Raw genomic sequence first — 22,413 nt, 5'->3', positions numbered from 1 at the left:
GTCTGTCCATGAGGAGTCTAAGGCCTCTCCAACCCAGTGCTGGACTTGGGGTTATGGTACATAACAAACTCTGAATGGAACATTTCTGGCATACCTTGTCTCCACCCAAGGCAGAACTAAAACCAGAACATGAATCAGAACTACTAACTTGAAATGCCCCTGTATCTTTCTCTATGAAAGTATCTATCTCCTCAATGCCATAATCAATGGAGGAAAACTGAAAGACTTTTGATTAAGAACAAAGCAAGAATACCAACTCCCAAACTTCTCCATTTCTATCCAACTCGTTATTAAAGGTCCTGACCTCAACAATCAGGTAAGAAAGGAAAGCAAAATTACACCTGCTTGAGTATATCATCATGCCATAGACTATAGCCCAATGACTCAAAATTTTGGGGTTGTCCTTCTGTATTCTGTGAATATATGTTTCTCTTATTGGTTGATGAATAAAGCTGTTTCAGCCAATGGACAGGCAGAATGTAACCAGGCAGGAAGGATAGGCAGGGCTATCAGACTAGGAGAGTGCTGGGAAGAGGAATGGGGAGGATGACTCACCAGCAAGATTCCATGTAGCTGTTGAGGAAGAAAGAGGTCTGGGAAACACTGGTTGGTCAAGACCACATGGAGATACACAGATTAATAGAAATAGGTTAATAAATAAGAGAAAGCTAGCCAATAAGAAGCCTGAGCCATAGGCCAAACAGTTTATAATTAATATAAGCCTCTGTGTGTTTATTTGGGACTGAAGGTTGGCACTACCAGGCTGGACAAAAACTCCATCCAAAAATGGTGCACAAACAACTGGCAAGAATTTCCATGTAAAATCTGACAAGCTTTAAAAATGTTCCAAACATACAGAAACAGAGAGGCAATGGGCTTCCTAGTCTCACACTCTATTGCACTCCATGTGGCAGTCAAGCTTGAGCACAGCATGGCAGATTCCTACCACCATACACAGAGGCTGTCCCCAAGCTGCACAACATACTACATGGCATATTTAGCTTTTACTCATGCAATTACATGCAGTGTATTACAAGCTGCTTGATGGTGGCATAGAGCAGCGTTAAGGTGGTGAGCAAAGCCCCCAGAGCTGGTGGTGAACATACCCCCACCAAGTTGGAATGCCTAACTGGTTGGAGCCAACAGCCAAAACCTCTGCTTTAATCTTGTCCATGATGTTAGCATATTAAAGACTCATGGTCAAAAAAAAAAGATAGAGAGATATACAGTAAAGACTGATTTGGATGAAGAAAAATCTCTAAAGGGTTTACAGTGTGTTTAAAAACATACATAGGCCTGGGAGAGAAAAGAAAAGGGATAGAAAAAGTCCTTAAAAAGAAATAGAATAGCATGGCATTGGTGTTGCATGCCTTAAATCCCAGCACTCGGGAGGCAGAGGCAGGAAGATCTCTATGAGTTCAAGGACAACCTGGTCTACAGAGTGAGTTCCAGGACAGCCAAAGATACACAGAGAAACCCTGTCTCAAAAAAAGCAAACAAAAAAGTAGAATAATTAAAAAGCCACATAAATATAGAAAGTACACAAAAAGTCTGGATACTGTATGCTATTGTGCTGTGTTGTCTTTGAATTTGATTGCTGAGGAAGGAGCAACAGCTACTAAAAGACATCTGATTATAAATGCTGCTGGATTAACCCAACCTATATATTTTGAAAATGCCTTGACTTCAAAATTTAAGTCTAAGGATATGTTATTTTGGAAAACAGATTCTCCTTTGGTGTCCACAGAAGTTGAAAAATCTATGGATTCCTTCCAGACTAATATGATTTGATCAAGACTCCCTGAAGCAGTGGCCCAAGTGATACAACATCCAAAACAGCTGAGAAAATACAGCCTCACAGAATTCTTTTTTTTTATTAATATTTTTTTATTTTCCATTTTAAATTTAGATAAGAAACAAGGTTGCTTCACAAGTCAGTACGAGGTCCCTCTCCCTTTCCCTCCCCTCCTCCCGTGCCCCCCCCATCCCCCCCCCGTTATCCCCTCATTCCCCCAGGGAGGGTGAGGCCCTCCATGGGGGTGTCCATAGTCTGTCATTTCATATAGCAGCCTCACAGAATTCTACAGTCAGGATTTGAACATGGTTCTGTATTTTGTCAGGATCTCCTTGGGATTGACAGCACCCCCAAACAGTAGGAAATAGTTTGGAGAGAACCAAGACCAAATATTGTTTATAAATGTTTGTTTTCATTTAAATGGGATTGGTTATAAATGGTTAATGAGCCCAATCAATATTTTTCTAAAGAAAAAAAAGGGAATATGCTATAGAAATTAATACTTTGCATTGATATGGATTTTGGTTTATTGATACAAATTTAAGGTCAATTTTGTTATATACATATTTCTACTCTTGTTTAAGTATTATGTTTATACAGCTCTCTTAAAATGTAATGTATAATTAAATACAGATTATAGATAGTCACCTATAATAGTCAAAACTTGTAGTTATATTAGTTAGGTTTTCTAGATATACAGAGACATATTTTAAATGGATAGGTATTCTTCAAAACCTTTCAAAGACCTACAGAAAATAGCATTTTAAATGGTTTATTAGGGTTTTTCATGACAATGAGTTACAACTGCTCTTGCAACACCAAATATGTTAGAAAGGAAGATGGGCACTGAAGAAACTCATTATGGAGTTTACTTTCAATGTGGCAAACTGGCCAGTTGGGCAAAGAACTGTCCTTACTTCAACTGATGACAGTAAGCAGTTACAAAGCAAGTTACAAAGGAAAGTTACTTCTGAAACTTGCCAAGAAACAGGATGATCCTTCAGGCTTTGCAGATGAAAGCAACTGATGAGCTTTGCCAATACAAGACAGAACAGCTCTTCAAATTTCCTGCTTTATTAAAAACTCTACCAGACACTATAGCCTATGGGCTTAATATGGATGCTCCAACATTAAGAGGAAGTATGGGTGATTGTCCAGGCAGCAAGATGTCTCTGTCAATTCTAGAGTTTATATATTGTCCTTCTGAAGTCTTTGATGGAATTGAAGACAGATAGTTATGGTTATGGTTTTCCTGAGTTATGATAAAAGATAAGTTACATATAAAACTTTAGACTCACAAAAACAAAGTAGAAGATAGAATATTTTCTTTAAATTTTGCCAAATATTAGTGAACTAAATATTGTTAACTATAGTTCTTGTTTGATAACTGTTTTGTTATACATAATTTTACTATGCTAAAGTTAAAAACCTTCCTTTTTATTTAGACAGAAAAGAGGTGATGGGGGATGTCATTCTATATGCTGTGAATATATGCTTCTCTTATTGGTTGATGAATAAAGCTGTCTTGGCCAATGGACAGGCAGGATGTAGCCAGGCAGGAAGTGTAGGCAGGACTACCAGACTAGGAGAATGCTAGGAAAAGGAACGGAGAGTGAGTTGCAGGGGAGACGCCATGTAGCTGTTGAGAGAGCATGAAATGGGGCCATCACCAGTAAGCCAAGACGTGGAGATACACAGATTAATAGAAATGGGTTGACAATTAAGAGAGAGCTAGCCAACAAGGATCCTAAGCCACAGGCCGAACAGTTTATAATTATAATAAGCCTCTGTGGTTTATTTGGGCCTGAAGGACAGTGGGACCAGACTAAACAGTAACTCTACCCACATTATAATCCATGGAATCAAAAAGACAACATTAATAAATTCAATTAAGCTTCTAGATACAAAAATCAACATAAAAATCAATTGCATTTTATGCTAATAACTGCCTTGAGAAAAGGAAATGGAAGAAAGAATTCTACTTATACTAGAATAAAAAGAATGAAGTGTTCTTCATACTTCAAAGATGAAGAAGCTGAGACAGACAGCTGAGCTCAAACCACAAAACTATGAAAATGACAAACTTAATATTCAAATACTGATCTGTCTCAAGAAACCCACCCTCTTTTCCCAGAAGATTAATGCTCTCAGGTCTGAGAAAATGTTCATGCCCAGAACAACAGCTCTCCGGTCAGTGGGGAGGCCTATGACCAGAACAACAATCGCTACTGGTTTTAGAAGTCGTAAGCTTGAACTGGATACAGCATTTTAACCCTCAGCTTCTCAGTTACATTTATCTGGGTCCAAGCAAAAAAATAATAATAACAATATGGTGGTTCACACCTGCAATCCAAGAATTCCAGAATCAAAGGAAGAAGATGATTAAGTTGAGAACAGTCTAAATCACACAGAGACTTCGAGCTCAGCCTCGAAATTCTGCTAGAGAGAGAGAGGGATGCAGAGAGTGACAGAAACAGACGCAGAAAGACAGAGACAGGAAGAGAGAGGCAGACAATCAGACAGACACAGAAGCAATTTGGTTGTATTCGGCATTCAGACTAAAAAAATAAATAAAAACCTTAAATAACATAACTTTTATAGAGGATAAAAATTGCAATTCAGCTTTCCTTTATCTTAATAGCATTTTACAAAAACCATTTATTATATTATAGAAAGTTAGGAAATACAAGTGAAATTGCTTAAGTTGTGTTTCTTAGAGGTAAATTTTTATTTTAAAGGAGCTTTTACATTCTTGCCTGGGATGATCAGGAACAGCAGTCAGGAAGGGCACAGCTAGCAAAACTTACTCACAGTTAGGAAAGCAGTCACTAATTTTTCCCAACAATTTGGATTGAGGAATGCTTAGTAACAGAACACGTGCCTAGAATACACAAATCCCTAGCACTTCAAATCACCTTTTAAAAACACCTGACAACTGGTTTTGCTGATGCAGATAAATTACTAAGACCATTCAATAAGGTAATATTTACTGCCTTGTTATTAGACACTCTTCAAAGCATACTCGTAGTTTGGTTTCTGTCTTTTAGTTAATGTGGAGATACGACATTCAGATTTTAACATTTACATACTAATCTCACTACAATCACAAAGGTTTGGGCTAGAATATATTTTCTAAACTGCCTTTACTGTAGTACTGTGGTTATAGTTCAGCCTACTTACTGAGCATGGATACCCAGCACCCAGGTAGTGTGGGTAGGGAAGCAAAACGGCATGCATCATAGGTGTAGTATAGCAGTTAGGTCATGTTGGGCCACCTATCCATCCAGATATGCCTGCATTGTCTTACCTTTAAAGACAACATCAATACGGTTCTGGCAGCTTCACATTTAATTTTTACTAGTTTCTTCTACCTGCTAATGCTCTGAAGATGTTTTTAAAATTCAACACAAAATACTTACTTGCAAACTAAGTGAAGTATAACATCTTTTCTATTTCATCAATCATCTCTAGTAATTATAAAAATAACAATCACAAGGAATATTCAATAATCTCTCTCCAAACCCATACCCAAAATAAACCAAATACATTCACAACTCTGGAAATCACATGTCTTGAACTGTAGTACTTGCTGGTATATTTAAGATCTCTGAACAACTCCAAATAGTTTAACTAGTAAACTATATCCTCCCTTCAATCCAAGCTGGAACTATGCTAAAAATTTCATAAAGCATTTAAGCCAACTATTATATCCATTTTTGCAATTATTATACTAACTTCCCCAACTTAGTTTACTAGAAAGGTGTTCCTCGAAAATACAGGACTCAGCAGGTTCATTTAAAACCTTGCATGGTATCTAAACATTCAAAATCTTAAAAGTTGCATTATCTTGACAGTGCAGAGATCAGAAAAAAGGAAGCCAAGAAACATTAAGAGTCTCCCACTTGATTGACTGCTTTGATATCTTTCAGGAAATGAGCATGAAAATAAACAGCTATTTTTCAATAAACAGAAAGTCTACCTGTAGTTCTTGACATAAAGTAAACCTGAAAAGAAATTCACAGGATCAGACAGAAGAGATGTGCTTCTTAATTTCAACCTACTTTAAAAGTTTGCAACAATGCTGCAAATGCACTAGGTGTTTCCTGGTGACAGCGACTCTGAGTAGAACCTAAATTTCTAAGAGGCGGTATTTTCTACAACATGTTGCTGGAAATCTGGATTATAAAGATGTTACTATTAAAAAGTGATTAAAATACTTGAAAGTTTAAACATACTGATTTAAGGGTGCATATGCTGTAATCTCAAAGGGCCAACAAGTTCACATGGACTAACCTTACCTCTGGAGAGGAGGTATCTGAACATGTGTAACATCAGCCTCAGAATTAGCACAGAACACGTGCAGCGCAAGTATCAGCACAAGTCTATTTTTAAAAAAATACCTTCTTTCTATGCCACCAGACTCATAACCAGTTAATGCAATTAAATGAATCTTTTAGATCTGTACATAAAAACCAACCACTTAACTAGCAAATGTAAGATTTAGGATCTCCATTATACCCAAAATTACATTACAACAGATTAAAAAAACTGACAAGTCTTAATTAAAGCTTTGAATAAAAAAATTCCTTCCCTGGCGAACTAGTAAATAAAAATATCCTAGAAAACTTGTTTTTCAAGCATTCTATGTATATACATTTTAATTACCTAATTTTCTAATGGGGGAAATGGAAACTGATACTTAACACTTTCCGTGAAACATTTAGCTATTAACCCAGGACAAAAATCATAACAATATAGAAAATTCATAAACAAGATACTTGTTTTGTATTTTATGTGTGGTGTTGCTGTTCCAAACTAACAGCAAAGCTTGTTTTGAAATACTACAAGATAGTTTTCCATCTCAGCATACTAACCAGTGAGTGCCCTTTGGTTCTTCTAAATCAAGAATAGATTGTTGATTACAGATAATCAATCATCTCGATTTGTGGGCCTTTCATACACAAATACCAAATGGCTAGGCTCTTATCTTATACAAGTTTAACTATTAGGAATTAACCAAACTAATTTACTCTACCCATTTTGTTGGAGGGAAGAAAACTTACACCCACAGAACTATTTCACTGAACACAGTCTGTATCTGTCAACAAGAAGCTTACACAAGTTCCAAAAGCAGTGTTTCGTTTACTTTTAAAATGGAGAAGACACTCATTCAGGTGAATCAGGTATAATTTGAACCTAATAAACCATGCATGACTCAAGAGTTAATAAACCAATGTGTTTTAAATTCATTCAAGTACTAATAATTCTGTATAAAGATTTATCATAAGATGTGTGGAAAAAATGCCAACTCCCAAATAAAAATATAGTTAAAATACATAGTGGTTAGTATTCCATGAAGCATAAAATCTGATAAATCTGAAGTTTACATGTCCCAGCTGGACCATGTGTGAAAAATGCAAAGCATATATTAAAACCAGTATTTTGTCTAATATTTGAAACCGGCTTGTAATTGAGGGAACATCTAAATCCTTAATTAAAAAACACAAATGAAGTGAAAGCTTTAAACTGGTTCACACTGTTCACACCTATATTTCAAGTTTGGAAATGCATATTTGCAAGCAGCAATACAAAAGTATTCATGAAGAATGCATAATCTCTGAAAATTATGAAAACATCCCTGCTACCAATACATTTCTAAATACAAAACTGACTAACATAGTTGTTACTTCTGTGTAGCTAGAGAAGTTCGTTTTCAAAACAGATAAAAGTCAGTCTTTAGGTGTGAATGGTATGAATGACAGTCTTTTTTTTTTACTTCTTAGTCGTTTGGGATCCTTAAGCATGCAAAAGCTTTGAACAGGAGGGTCCACAAAGGAACCAGTGTTTTATCATGGCATCCAGTGAGGCCAGAGCTGGGAATGCCTCTGGGTCATCTACATCAGGAGCAGAAGCACTTGACTTATCAGTCCTGCTGCCACGGTTTGGACGTCCACCACGCCCACGTCCGCCACGTCCTCCTCTGCCACCACGTCCTGGGCGGCCTAGGTCTCCAAAATTGATCTCTAGTTGAGACGTTATATCATTTGCTGGCTTCCGGAAATGATGGTCCATAACCGAATCTTCAGCATGAGCCTCTTCACTTTTTGATTTATGCAGAACAAATCCCTTTTTCCATTGTCCATCGGCACCTTCATTTGGTTTTCGGATATTAAACTCTACTTTTGCTCGGTCTTTATTTTGAATAGCTTTCCACTCATCCAAAGTCATCTCTTTTGGACCCTCTTCCTTAACCTCTTCAACTTCATTCTCCTTATTTTCAGTGTCTGCCACTGGGTGCTATTCACCTTCAGGTGTTTCCTCAGTCACATTTGATTGATCCAAATCAGTTAATTCATCTTTGACAGTTCCCCAGTTGCGAGATCCGCTACCTCCACGTTTGTCCTCATGCTTCAGACCACTGTAATGTGAAAAAGAAGATCTATCACTTCCACTATGCCTATCAAATTCACGTTTGCCACGAGAATCAAATCCATCGCCTCTGCCCATCCCACGTCCACGGCCTCCTCGACCCCTTCCAAGACCACCTCGGCCTCGGATAGGCCGTTCAATAATCGGTCTATCAACTGAAAATTCACCGCCTTCACCCTTTTCTTCAAGTGGCTTTTCAAATCTTCTTTCCCGAGGTGGTCGCCTTTCTGGTCTCCTATTATCAAGTATTTTTCCTTCACCCTGAAGTTGTTGATCAGGTCTTCTTCCAACTCGCCTTATTCCTTCTTTCTTCAGCGCCACCGGCGGCTGCGTCTCCTCCTTTTGGTCGGCCACGCCGACGCTGGGGGGCAGCGGGTTCTTGCGATCTTTCTGGGACTCTTTACGCAACTGTTTGCCCGCCGCGTTGGAGTTGGTCTGGGCCGCGGCCTGAGCTGCGCTCTTGGCTCCAGGGCCCCCAACGCCGCCCCCGCCGGTTTCTTTTTTCTTGTTCTCTGCTGCCTTCAGTACCTCGAAAGGGTCCGATTCGTCGTCAAATAGCTGGTCGAATCGGTTGGTGACCACGCAACCGAACCCTTCCTGTAGGTGCCCGGGCATAATGGTGGCTCGGCGGCGCGTTCCTCCACGGATTGCAGCGGACCGCACCGAGCCAAAAGCGCCTGCTTCAGCTCTTCCCACAAGATCTAAGTTGTGTTTCTAGAACAAGAAATTATAGCTCTTGCTGCAGTTTTTAGCGTCTTTGAATGTATGAGAATGCTACATTAGAACATTTTTCTTAAAACCCCTTTTTGAACACTCATATAAAAAATATTCTACTAAATGAATCTGTTAGCCATATTTTGTGTCTGTGTTAGAATAAAGCAAACTAGGTTTCTAGAAGATGCCTGAGAAAGGGATCAGGGCGCAAAAGAAGAGAGTTGAGATCCTAATAAATGCAGTGTATCACTTAGGAGTCGCTTGCTCTCTTCTGAGCACCCACGATGCTGCTTAGCAACAGGCTGCAGAGAAATGTTCAAACTTACTTCTCATCCAAAATGCTGATGGTTTACAAATGCTTCGGAAAAGAAAAGCCCGGGAGTAGGTGGGCACAAAAAGTCTGAAACCATTCATTCTACAGCTACTTTTGGGAGAAGAAATCTCTTCTTCAAAGTTCCATTGTGAAATGTACCAAAATTCGAATGACATTAATAAACTATCAAAGAACCCATAAAGACTCCTATAAGAATTCAAAGACATAAACTTTTAAAAAGTTATAAAGCAGTCCTTCCAACATATTTATACTTGAAGGGGAGGGGCATAGTGTATCTGGTCAGTTTCGGGGACTTCCTGTCTAAATTTAAGGAGCTCACTGCATAGTGGACTGCTCTACTTCCCCTTAAAACATCTTGTTGTTTTACCTACTTTCTGAGCCACATTTATTAATTCAGAGGAATACTTAGTAAGAAATACTTAGAATATATTACATATCAGTAACAGATATATTGTATCCTTGTTTTGATTCTTATGAGTATTTATTTGTTCCTTGGATTTTCAATGTTGTAATGGAAATTTTTATTTTGGACAAAATTGGTTCTGTGACTACATGCAAACAATGAACAAATAGTTACATAGGCCCCAAGTGAGGGGCATACACCTTTAATCCCAGCATTTGGAGACAAAGGCTGGAAGATTTCTGTAAGTCTGGTCTACAAAATGAGTTCCAGGACAGCCAGGGTTGCACAGTGAGACCTCCTTTCAAAAAAAATTACATAGAACAAGGTATTGGCAAAAATCCCAACATAGAGAAGAGGAAGAGTACAAAGTTCTGCCTATAACTATTTAAAATTTAAGGAGGACAAAGCCCCACCTCTAACTATTAGAAATTAGAAGAGGAAGAAGAAAAAGTCCCACTCCTAACTACTTGAATTTAATAGTTGCTGGGAGAGGGACATCATATAGCAGGGCAGGTCCCATGTTTAGGAGTATTTGGCTAACATAAATCAGACTTCGTGTGATTTTTGTGCTTTTGTTTTGTTTTGGGTTTGGGTTTTTGTTTTTGAGAAATAGAAATAACATGAAGTTGGGTGGGCAAGGAGACAGGGAGGAGCTCAGAGGAGTTGGGGAAGAAAAATAATCTAATGAAAGTATATTGCATGAAATTCTAAAATATAATAATAAATGAGAACATAACTTTTTAAGAACAAGGTCTTGGTGGAGGATCCTGAGCCTGGCATCTTCTGTCCCCATGGAGTGTGAATGAATACCCTGCCCACCCAGCATGTAAAGGATTCACCAGCTCTGGATATTTCTGCACCACCATTGGGTACTAATTTATTGATGTATTGGTTTATTTAATGATTTATGTGAAGCACTGCTTGTACTGCCCATTTGCTAAGCATAGCTTCACTTGTTACCTGAAAAAGAGTGACCTAGAAAATGGTTAAGGGTTGTTGTCCTTTAACAATCTGCAGACTACCATTCACCCTTCTGTAAAACCCTGCTTGCTGGTCCCACCTTGTGGTTCTAGAATATAAAATGAGACTACAAACTGGATCTGAGATTGAAGCTTTTCTGGTTACAGTACACCAATAACATTGTCTTTCTTCCACTCTAGTCAGTGTTGGATGCTTATTCCAGAAAGAATCCCACAACACAAGGATTTGCTAGGACTAAAGGCATGTGCCACCATGCCTAACTTGCCTAGGAAGTTTCAGGAAACAAAATCAAAGACCACATGTTAGAACAAGAGAGTCCCCAAACACCTGTGCTGCCCAGAAAAACTATAAGAGTTTCAAGAGCTCCATGCCAGGCATGGAAAGCAGAGGCCATATATATTAGTTCATACTATCCAATAATAGTTATTATTTTATAGTAATCCAATGGTTTAACCCCCAATCGAGAAAAAGGCCTCAAATACAAAGGTTTTGTTAATTCATGAACTTTCATAACAGTCACATTAAGGAATACATTTCTTCCTGAGTCTTTCTGGAAGACACTGTTTGAGAGCAATGCAGCCAATTGAGTGAAGAAAACAGGCAGTGAAAATGAACCAATAAAGAGCATGAGTTATGGTCATTCAGCCCAGAATTGAAAAGACCAGGGAAGCTGAAAGAGGCTCTTATATTCATGCTGACAGCCGGAAGTCAGAAGAGATCACTTGACCAAGTAGTCAAGTACACCAGTTAGTTACCCCACTGAACTTGGAAGATGCAGCTGAAGTCTGCCAATCGATGCTCAAAAGTGTGGCTAGTATTGAGGCCTACACTTGTAGTAGTCTATGTTTTCTTATACATGAATTCGGTTAGAACACACTTTCTGCCCATGTTTTCCATTCCAAGTGGAATGTCTGTCCATCTTACCCAAATAACTAATTAATGTGCTGTGATGGTAACTTTCAGAACTGAATGTGTGACACAAAAAAAAGGTTTTTTTTTCTGTTTTCTTCATAATTTTATGGATGAATTTGCTGAACTTAGCAAGCTCAGCACAAGAGGTTTTTTTCTTTGTTAAATAGAAATATTCACCTTTCCACTTTACAGGTTTTCTTACCCCAAAAACCACCAAGAGACAAGATTCAATGCAAAAGCATAGTCTTTTTAATGACGACTTAACCCCACCCATCTGACACAGCGGGTGGAGTAGGAGGGAGCCCAAGCCACAACGGGGGCAGGGCATATATTGGGGGTAGAGCAAGGGGGTGTCTGAAGGTCTGCTGGCTGCATAGTAATAGTCTCAGGAGTGGCGCACCTCCAGACTGGAGAACCTGTCCTGAGTTGGCTGGTCAACTGCAGCTGCAGAAAGGTTGCTGAGCCTGGAGGCCATCCCGGGGCCGTTGCTACCTACTGCGTTCCACCGTTATCAGTAAAGCCCATCCAGAGCCCACGAACTGACCTCTGATTGTTCCTTACCACGTGGAGGGGATCTAGAGGTTTCTTCCCAGCAATCAGGGCAAGGCTGAGGCTCCGCACTTCCTGCTGAGTCAGGGGCCTGCATCTTGCTGGGTCTTTTCTGCATCCTGTCTTGGCTGCCGAAGCAGGGGGCTGGGCAGGGTCTGGGTGCTTCACTACCCACATCGGTACTCTCGAATTTGGAGCCATGCTTGAGTAAATGATTGTCACTGGGTTGCAAGCACTGTGGTATGCTAACACAGAAAAGACAGCGAAGCTACCAAGCGACAAAAGTGAAGAGGCACACACAGCTAGGACGCAGCGGGCAAAGGGTGGTTCACGCTCTGGTGGAGCAAAGAAAGCAACAGAGTGATAGCTGTTATACTTTGTGCCGCACAGTTTGGAACCTACGGATTACTGAGGGAACTTCCGCTGATGCGTCTGCCTGCATTCGATCACTGTAATAAAGCACAGAAAGTGAAACTACAGACAGCAAAACTATGGATAGTTAAATCATAGAGTGAAAATCATGATGAAAACAGATGCGCGGAACACTTAGAAAAAGAATATAGACAGCAAAAACCAAGTGGTAGGTACAAGTCGTCACAGGAAGTGGAAATAAGTACATGCTTATTTTGACTCTGCTTATCCTATGGTCTCAAGAATTATTCCCTAAAGAAATAGATGCTTAGCCGGACGGTGGTGGCGCACGCCTTTAATCCCAGCACTCGGGAGGCAGAGGCAGGCGAATCGCTGTGAGTTCGAGGCCAGGCTGGACCGACAGCCTCCAAAACAATACAGAGAAACCCTGTCTCGTAAAAAAACCAAAAAAAAAGAAAAAAAAGAAAAAAGAAATAGATGCTTAAAAGGGGAAATACAACAGAAGGCTGAAGTGTCTAGTACATGCACTATGGCAGGCTCAAACTCCAGCACTCATGCATGAGCACACACACACACACACACCACACACACACACCACAACACCACACACACCACACACACACATACCACACACTACACACACACACCATACCACACACACACACATAGCACACACACACACCATACACACTACATACTCACATACCACACACCACACACACACACCACACACACCACATACACCATACACTCCACATACACACCACACACACACACCACACACACATACACATACTTTATTAAAGTTTCAATAAAATTAAAACCAATCAGACAAAATATTAATCTTTCAAACTATAAAAAGAAATATTTAAAAGCCAAGCAAAAGCAGGTTATTTATGAGTTTTTCTTTTTAAATTATATTAACTTTTATTATTTAAGAAAACTTTTAAATTTAAATACTATTGATCATATTTTTCCCCTAAGTCCTTCCACCCTCTCTATATTACCCCCTCTACCCACCCAACTTTAAGCTTTTTTCAAAAATCAAACAGAAACTCATTACAACAAAGCCAAAAAGTAAAAAAATAAAATAAAACCATGCCCAAAAAGAAAAAAGGAAAACCACCAAACCGTAACCAAATAAAAGCACAAACACACAAAAAACCCTGTGGCATCCATTTTATGTTGATGAGCTGCCTCTGAACACGAGGCCTGTCCTGGAGGGCTTGACACATAAACCCAGTGTGGCTCTGCTGGAGAAACTGATTTTCCTCTCCCCGCAGGTATAAGCGGCAGCCCAGTTGTTAACCTGTACCCTGGTGGCTAGGTTTTCTTTCATTCAGCCACTCATTTGTGAGGTTTTTAAGCTGCACAAACAGTAAATAAAATAATAAACAGAACTGATAAGGTGGTTTGGAGGGCAAATGTCCCCCAGAGGCTCGTGTATTTGAACACTTGGTCCCACATTAGTGCCATGGTTCAGGGAAGTTGTGGAACCTGTACAAGGCACACGCAGTCTTGCTGGAGGGAACGCATCACGGGGGCTGACACTGGGAACTGACAGCCTCACCCCCACTTGCTCTCTGCTTCCTGTGTACGGTTGAGATGAGATTTCTCAGCTCCCCACTCTGCCCACGAGCTGCCACGCTTTCCTCTTGATAGACTCCCCTTTGGGACCATAAGACAAGATAGATTCTAAAAAAGAACTATTACAACTCACCAATAGATAAAGAATTGAATTTTTCGCACACACGCATACACACACACACACAGGGAAAGATATAGACAGAGAAAAAAGTCTAACATCAGTTGAGTGAAATAAACAATGGACAAAAATATGCCACACACATTCATATGTATACATAAAGAAGTAATCGTGATCTTAGTGGTCAGATATACTTGAATTCAAGGCCAAACTACTTATCTAAGACAATGAAGATATTTTGTCATAGTAAACGACACAGTTCACACTGAGTATCTGAAACTAATATTTGTCTGAGCACAAAGCAACCAATAACTTACCCTCATTAAATAAGTAAAGATACCAGAATCTCAAGAAGAAATGTGCACAGCCCTCTCGGCGCAGCAGGCCTGCATCATAATAAAGAAGAAATGTACAGAATACACAACAGTGGAGCTTTTAGATTCCTCTTGTATAGACGATGAGAATTCAAGACCAGCTGGACACGATCTCAAAACAAAAATAAAAAACAAAACCACTGTATATCCCAAAAAGACACAACACAGCCTTATTTCAAATGTCCAAGAGCAACAACACTAGGAAGGGAGGTGGGGAGGGAGGAGAGGGAAGGCTGGGGTAGGTAAGGTGAGGCAGAAAATGAAAAAGAGTAGGGAGGGGTGGAGGAAAGGATAGAGACAGACAGACAGGCAGAGACATGAAGGAAGGAAGGCAGAGGGAAGGGAAAGCCTGATAGTGTGCCCTGAAAAACAACTTAGATAAAAAAGAAGACAATTAAGTAGAAACAGTATTCTCTGATAGCATGAGATAATAGATTCAAAACAATAAAGTATCTTTAAAAAATTCCCAGTACTTAAAAAATTAATAGCATTTCAGGTATATGAATGAACTAGGATTAGCTATTACTGTTGTGGGGAGAACGTATAACCACCTAAGAAATGGCAGAGACTGGAGTCTGTGGCACAGATTATCAGTGACCCCTCGGTTCCAAGCTCCTTGATTTCCTCTGTCATGGGATCTGATTTTCAGTCCGGTTCCTAGGTTCACTCCCTACTCCCTTGCAGTTCACCACGTCCGTGAGACCTAACTAACAGTAGTGAAGAGAATACACAGAAACTGGTGTGAGTATTTCCAAGAAACAGAAGCATCTGACTCCTGCGCCTCTCCCTCCTTACCAGGGAGAATTCAGTTTTGGTGGCAGCACCAACAGCCATCTTGGACCATACAGTAGGCTTGGAAGCAGAGACTTCGAGAGTGAGGACTGGGATCTATGAAGCAGCAATACATCTGCATGGATTTCACAAACCCTGAACCCATGGGAGGAAGAGAGAAACTTCGGTCTTGTCTAATGCATCATTGTGTACATTTAGTTATTATTTTCAACTGAATTTAGCTGGCTAGCACAGCTCGCTTTGTACCAATGTCATCCTTACACCACATAAGTTCAGAAGGCTTGAATATTGAAATTTCAAAAATAAAACTATAAAGTGTGAGCTAGGTGGTGGTGGCACACACCTTTAATCCCAGCAGTCAGGAAGCAAGGGCAAGTTCTGTGTCAGCCTGCTCTATAAAGTGAGTTCCAGAACATCCAAGGCTACACAGAGAAACCCTGTCTTGAAAGAAGAAGAAGGAAAGGAGGAAGAGGAGGACGAGAAGGAGGAGGAGGAGGAGGAGGAGGGAGGGAAAGAAAAACCTATGAAGTATGAAAAATACTTATTTTTATGTTTTTTAAGTAAGAACCCATTTCTAAATGAACACATGAAAGTGAAGGCTAGATAGATAACAGAGAAGGGAAGGTTGGTAAATTCAGATACATAAAATTCCACTTGGAAGCAAAATGTCATAGATATGGTTAAAAGTAATTAATAAGCTGGATAAAATTCTTGTGTTGGGAGCTGGAAGGGGGATTCTGAGGCTAACAACACTTACTGTTTTGGCAAAGAACTGAGTTTGGTTCCCAGCCCCATGTTGGGCAGCTTACAACAGCTCCAAAAGAGCCAACACATCTAGCTATGATGGACAACCACATCTTGTTAGAGTAGGACTAAATTCTACTATCCTTATTAAGTATTGGCCAGTTAATAACTCAAAAGAAAAGCTAGAAATAAGTATTAACAGTGTAGGGGTTTGAAGGACACTCTGCAGTTAAGAGCTCTAGCTGCTCTTACAGAGGACCTGGACTTGATCCCCAGCAACCACATGACAGGTAACAACTGTCTGTAATACAAGTCTCAAGGAGTCGGATCCCTCTTCCAGATATACTCTAATAGCCTCCACAGGTACAAGACACAATACACAAACACACATGAAGGCAAAGCACCCATACATGTAAAAATAAAATAAATAAAGTTACAAATGAAGGAATAGGAACAGTTTATGAAAAAGGAATGTGAAAAGGGCTTCTGACTCCAAACTATAGCACACTAGGTCAGCATTGATTTAATCCAATCTATGATGCTCATGTCAGTCTTGAGCATACAAAAGGATAATTGGCCTTCCACACAATAAATGCAAATTAAGATTAGTAAAAATTAACACTGTCTACTTACTAAATCGGCAAAATGGGAAAAACTGATGATAATATATTCTTTTGGGAAAGGCTTTGAGGGAACAGATATTTATGTATTACTGAGTAACAGTATGATACAGTAGAACAATTTAATTATTATATAATTTGACTGTATATGCTTGAATATATATGTACATAAAATACAAGTGGATTAACTTTGACTCAAAATTCTGCTTAAGAAATACATATAAACACTTTTCAAATGATGTATGTCACTGGTTTACTTGGAAAGACAGGAAAGAACCTAACTGTCCATCAGTAAGTGTTGCTTAAAGGGGCTGGAGAGATGGCTCAGAGGTTAAGAGCACTAACTACTCTTCCAGAGGCCCATGATGGCTCACAACCATCTATGAGACCTGGCGCCCTCTTCTGACATGCAGGCAGAACAGTGTGTATATAATAAATAAATCTTTAAAAAAAAGAGTTGCTTAAATAAATACATACAGTATAATTATTACACTGGAATCCTACACAGCTGATAAATGAACTCCCTGGGTAGTATTATGGAATGAAAAACAAAGGAGTGTGAAATTTGTGTCTTATTATTTGTTTGTGAAGGCAGAAGATGTACATCTGTGTGTGTGTGTGTGTGTGTGTGTGTGCATGATGAATATTCCCTAATACTCATTGGCTATCACAGCAAATGCATGAGGCGAGAGCTAGCTGGTCAGTACAGAGGACATGAAGGAAATAGAATGGTCTGAGGTTCCTCAGGGTGTGTTGGAAACTTCATGCCAACATAGCAGTGTGGGAGGTGTTCCTGGTAAGATGTGGCTGGCCATGAAGGCTTGTCCTCATAAAGGGTTTAATGTCATCGGCCAAGTGTGTTGATTGCTGTGAAAATGGATTGTTATAGAAGCCACAGTGGCCCCATTTTACACTCCTAGCCTCACTCTTTTTTCCCTTCTGCATGGGATGACACAGCACAACGGCCATGGCTGAACGCCGGTGTTGTACTCTTTGTGTTCCCAGTCTCCAGAAACATATACTGGATAAACTTCTGACTATAATAAATCATCCAACCTATTCTGTTATACATAAAGAATATTGAATGAAACATGATACTTCAAATTCACAGCCATAAATCCTACAAACTCATAAATTAATATCCATATGTTATCTAGTCAAATTACTTATTTAACAATGTTTAAATAGTGAACTATAAAGAGTCACACAATGAAAAAGATAAAAGTTAAAATCTATAATGTCTAATTATGTATATCATCCTAGTGCTAGCCTTCAAAGCTTTGATAGGCATGCCACAATCTACAGAGGTGTAAAGTAACAGTCTTTGGGGTAGGGGTGGATCTCCCAAAGAAAGGGTACTAGGATATATAGTTACAGAGATATGATAAGAATAGAACACGAGGGTTAAAAAGAGAGGAGGAGGGACAAGAGGGGTGAGAGAAGGAATATGGGAGAAAGGGCCATCTGAGGGGTCATGTGGAACCTAACACAACTGAGTCATCTTAAAATATATACATCTATGAAAGAAGTCTACATGGAGTCAACAAGTAATGGGGGAAACGATGTCCCAGCTAGACATCTCACTCTGCCAAACAAAGCCTCCAGTGACAGGAATAGGTTACATCTAACTTAGTTGTTGGCCAATGGGGCTCCATGGAAAACCCCAAAGAACTTATGCTATTTCCAAGGCTATTGATTGCTCTCTACAACCTAATGGCAAGGCCCCATTGCTGAAGACAGTACTCACATAATCCCTACTGCCTAGTGTTCATAGTACTGGAAGATATTCTAGACACTATTACCAGAGGAGAAAGGTAAATACCAACCCAGCTACAAATCCTTGGATCTACAATGGAGACCTGATTGCATGATACACTGAACAATAGTGACACAAGTTGTGGGAGTAACCACTATCTGACTGGATTTAAGGTCCACTCCACAAGCCTGACACTGCTCTGGTGGTCAAAAACTTAAGACTAGCTGGACAGCGGACCTAGGGAAAAACCAAATACTATCGTTCTGCTAAAGGATCATAGCAAGAAAATGACTCCAAACAACACTCTGATATATTCGTAGACAGTGCCTTGCTCAGCTTCCTCTGCAGTGGATGGGAACGCATACAGCTGGACAATGTGCAGTGAATGGGCCATCTTAGAACATTCAGTCCTAAGAGGGATATCTCCATGAGAACTCTCCCCTCAAGACTCAGAGAACTAGGAGGCAGAAAGATTGCAAGAGCAGAGGGGATAGAGGACACCAAGGAAACAGTGTCTTCCAGACCCAAAAGGACCGACATACATATGAACTCACAGAGACTGTGGAAACATAAACAGGGCCTGTACAGGTCCAAGCCAGAAAGGGGCCCAGCTCTGAGATGGGAAAGTGGACATGAGCTCTCAGCCCTAGCTAAGAAGCTGTCCCCAGTTGATAACTGCTCACAAAAGAAATTTCCGTTTTCTCCAGGGCAGCCTCACAAACCACATTTAAGACAGGCCCCAGGCCCAGCAGTAGACGGCCAACACATAACTAATTCAAAGCCATTTTGTGCAGTTTTTTTATCTCATATAGGTTGGTTTGGGCATTTTTTTACCTTTCTGGTCTTTTGCTAATATATTATGATTTGTAATTTTGAGGATTTTATGGAATGTGTGTCTATGTGTATCTGTGTGTTGTGTGTGTATATGTATGTGTGTGTGGTATGTGAGGGTTAGAATATGTGCATAGTGTATGTGTGGTGTGAGTGTGTGTGTGTGTGTGTGTGTGTTTGTATGAGAATTAGGTATATATGTGTTTCTCATGATTTTCATTGTTTTTTGTTTGTTTTGTTTTGTTCTGGTTAGTCTGTTATTTGCCTGTTTGTTTTCTAAAAAGAGAGCAAAAGAAGACATGGAGTTGGGTGGACAGGAAGTAGGGAAAATCTGGGAGGAGATGAGGGAGGGAAAACTGTCATAGGAATATACTGTATGAAAAATTATTTTCAATAAAATAAATATGTAATCCTAAAATAATATACATTTTGGAAAACATACTTAGTACCAAGGGACGTTTGAGGCAAAAGTTGAAAGGCTTAAGTTCCATAACTCTATTCAATGTTGTTGCAGTAGACAAATGTTAAAATAATTTATTAACAATCGAAATCTGATATGAAGAAATTATGTTACCCTGTCTTGTCCTTTCGTTTACGGAGAATAGTAAATTCCTGAAGAAGAATGGATTCTTCTTCTTAGTCTTTACCTACCTGATGCAGATTAGAGTCACAAAACTAAAGACCAAAATGGAATTAAAACTAAAAGAAACAGCTATTTAAAAAAAATAAGCAATGCCACAATGCACCTTTGAAATCTGTTGCGAACCATTTTACCTACTGATCCTACTGCTTTTCCGATGATTGTGATGTCTGGATCTTCCCGACTCTCTCCCTGGAGCAGGCACTATACAGCTAGCCCCTAAAACAAGTTTTCTTGGATAAATTATTGTGCTATAGCACTTGCTCTCTTCTTTCTCTCTCTCTCTTTCTCTCTCTCTCTCTCTCTCTCTCTCTCTCTCTCTCTCTCTCTCTCTCTCTCTCTCTCTCTCTCTCTCCTCTCTGGTGCCAGGCTGCTCATTTCTCATACCAGCTGCTCTCCACACCTGTTCCACCAAAACATAATGTAAAGTCTCCATCTGATGCCCAGAAGGGACATCACTGAGATAAGAGGGAATCTCTGAGGACGGTTTTACTCTTGACTGAGGCAGGGGGTGTTGAAAGGGCCCAGAAACTAGGCAGCAGGCAGATGTTATTTCAGTTCAGACATGAAAACAGCAACACTTGGGCATCTATCAAAAGGCAGAGAAGTGAGGATCCAGGAGGACTTTTCCTTTGGGCTGCAAGTACCAAATCCTAAACCCTTGCTGAGAACAAAGAGTATTTGATGATGAAGATTTGAATGGCTTCTGAAAAAAATTCACCAAGTTCCTAATAAGAATTCTTCCCTTAATTTCTGTTTCTTGGTTTCCAAGTACTAGTTGAGGTTTTATAAGGTCACTTAAGGTACATTTCTCATATATAAATTGATTCGAGAATTTGGGCATCCTGAGTTTCTTGAAGGCTACAATGTGAATTTAAATATTCTTTCTTTTCTTTTTCATTCTTTCTTTTCTTCTTTTTTCCTGGAGCTTGAGAAGTGACTCAACAGTTAAGAACACTGGCTGCTCTTCCAGAGGAACCAGATTCAATTCCCAGCACTCACATGGTATCTCACAACGATTTTTAACTCCAATACCAGGGAGCTTGAAACCCTCTTCTAGCCACCAAACACACACACACACACACACACAGTACACAGACTTGCATGCCAGCAAGGTACATAAATTAAAAAAGAAAAATTTAGTTCTCTTCTGCAAAAATTCAAAAGTTGCTCCTAATAAAGCAGATCTGTGAAAGCTTAAGAATTACTTCTTACTTCAATGTCTTGAAAGACAACTTGCTCCTTTGAGTTTACATAGTCTTGAGAAAAGAATGAGTGAGCGTACTTGAATGTCTGAAGAAGGGAAAGGAACCTTAACCTTTTTGCCAAGAACATATTAGCCTGACTTTTGTTTGAGTAAACAAATGGTGTGTCTACCACTTATCATATGAGCTGATTTCAATGAAGTAGTAAGACTGGCAAGAGGAGAATGAGGTTTCATGTGTGTGTGTGTGTGCATGTGTATTTGGATGAAAGTGGGGAAGAGTCCTCAGATACCCAGAGTTTAGCAACTGTACAGGCTCATGACAGGAATGAAGGAGGAAAGGCCAGTAGCCTCCAGAAACGGACAAACATCAAGTCATATAGAAAAATACACTGTTCTCTGTGTTTAGAACCCACCTACAATCATCCCTGTTAACCTACATGACAAAACGAAATAAAGTAGCATCATTAATGAAATATGCCAATAAGAACTTGCACACAGTGAGTGCTTCATGTTACCTGGAAATTAATCATGTTCTCTTTCAGTGATAGGATTTCTCTAAGACTAGAAGATTCTGTGCAGTCAGCATCTATCATGTTCCTATTCGGTGTCTTCACCCTGCAGTTTGTTGTGACAGGAAGGCAAACTTGTCCCCAGTAAAACCTCTGAAAGTCACGTTTTAAAAGACAGAACAGGTCCAGAAACAATACACTACTCAAATCTCTGGTGATATTTACACAGAATATATTGTTCTCATAGTTAGATTAGGACTCATCAGTGAGAGAAAGACTCTACTAATTAACACAGTGGTTTCTTTTTAATGTATTATTTACTGTCTACAGGAGTGCTTTGCCTATATGCATGGATGTGTAGCATGTGTGTTCCTGATACCCATGGAGGTCAGAAGAAGACATCAGATTCCCTTAGAGCCAGAGTCACAGACAGTTGTGAGCCACCATGTGGTGCTGGGAACTAAACCCGGGTCCTCTACAAGGAACAAGTGCTATTAGCTTCTGGGTCCATTATATACAATCTTACACTGTTCAATATCAAGCCCATTCTCTGGTAACATGTCTTTAAGAGAAAATGACCAGTGAGCAGTGGAAGATATTAAACTGGTTACGCACAGAGAACTGAAAGCAAACATGAAGGACTCAAGGGTATGTGACTGGTGTGCTCTGTGATAAACAGATGCAAGAGGGAAATGGTGTTGTTGACCCATGAGGGTCTGGGACATGGGATGGAGAGTGATGAGGCG

General features: G+C 39.7%; 1 protein-coding gene across 1 annotated transcript; it reads right to left on the bottom strand.

Annotated features, from left to right (window-relative positions):
- Positions 1 to 7,329: 7,329 nt before the first annotated feature.
- LOC121135701 (plasminogen activator inhibitor 1 RNA-binding protein-like) lies at positions 7,330 to 8,839 on the bottom strand. The gene has a single exon (XM_040734844.1). It carries the CDS (start codon positions 8,837 to 8,839, stop codon positions 8,093 to 8,095), a length of 747 nt encoding a protein of 248 aa, XP_040590778.1. The 3' UTR covers positions 7,330 to 8,092.
- Between the last annotated feature and the right edge of the window lie 13,574 nt (positions 8,840 to 22,413).

This window comes from Mesocricetus auratus, unplaced genomic scaffold (genome assembly GCF_017639785.1).
Source record: "Mesocricetus auratus isolate SY011 unplaced genomic scaffold, BCM_Maur_2.0 Super-Scaffold_100041, whole genome shotgun sequence".
Taxonomy (NCBI): domain Eukaryota; kingdom Metazoa; phylum Chordata; class Mammalia; order Rodentia; family Cricetidae; genus Mesocricetus; species Mesocricetus auratus.
Note: the sequence above shows the minus strand (reverse complement) of the source record. Positions and strands in the feature narration are given on the sequence as shown.

What these genes read in the sequence shown, in the direction of transcription:
- LOC121135701 (XM_040734844.1), bottom strand. Translation starts at nt 8,839, where the DNA reads ATGCCCGGGCACCTACAGGAAGGGTTCGGTTGCGTGGTCACCAACCGA.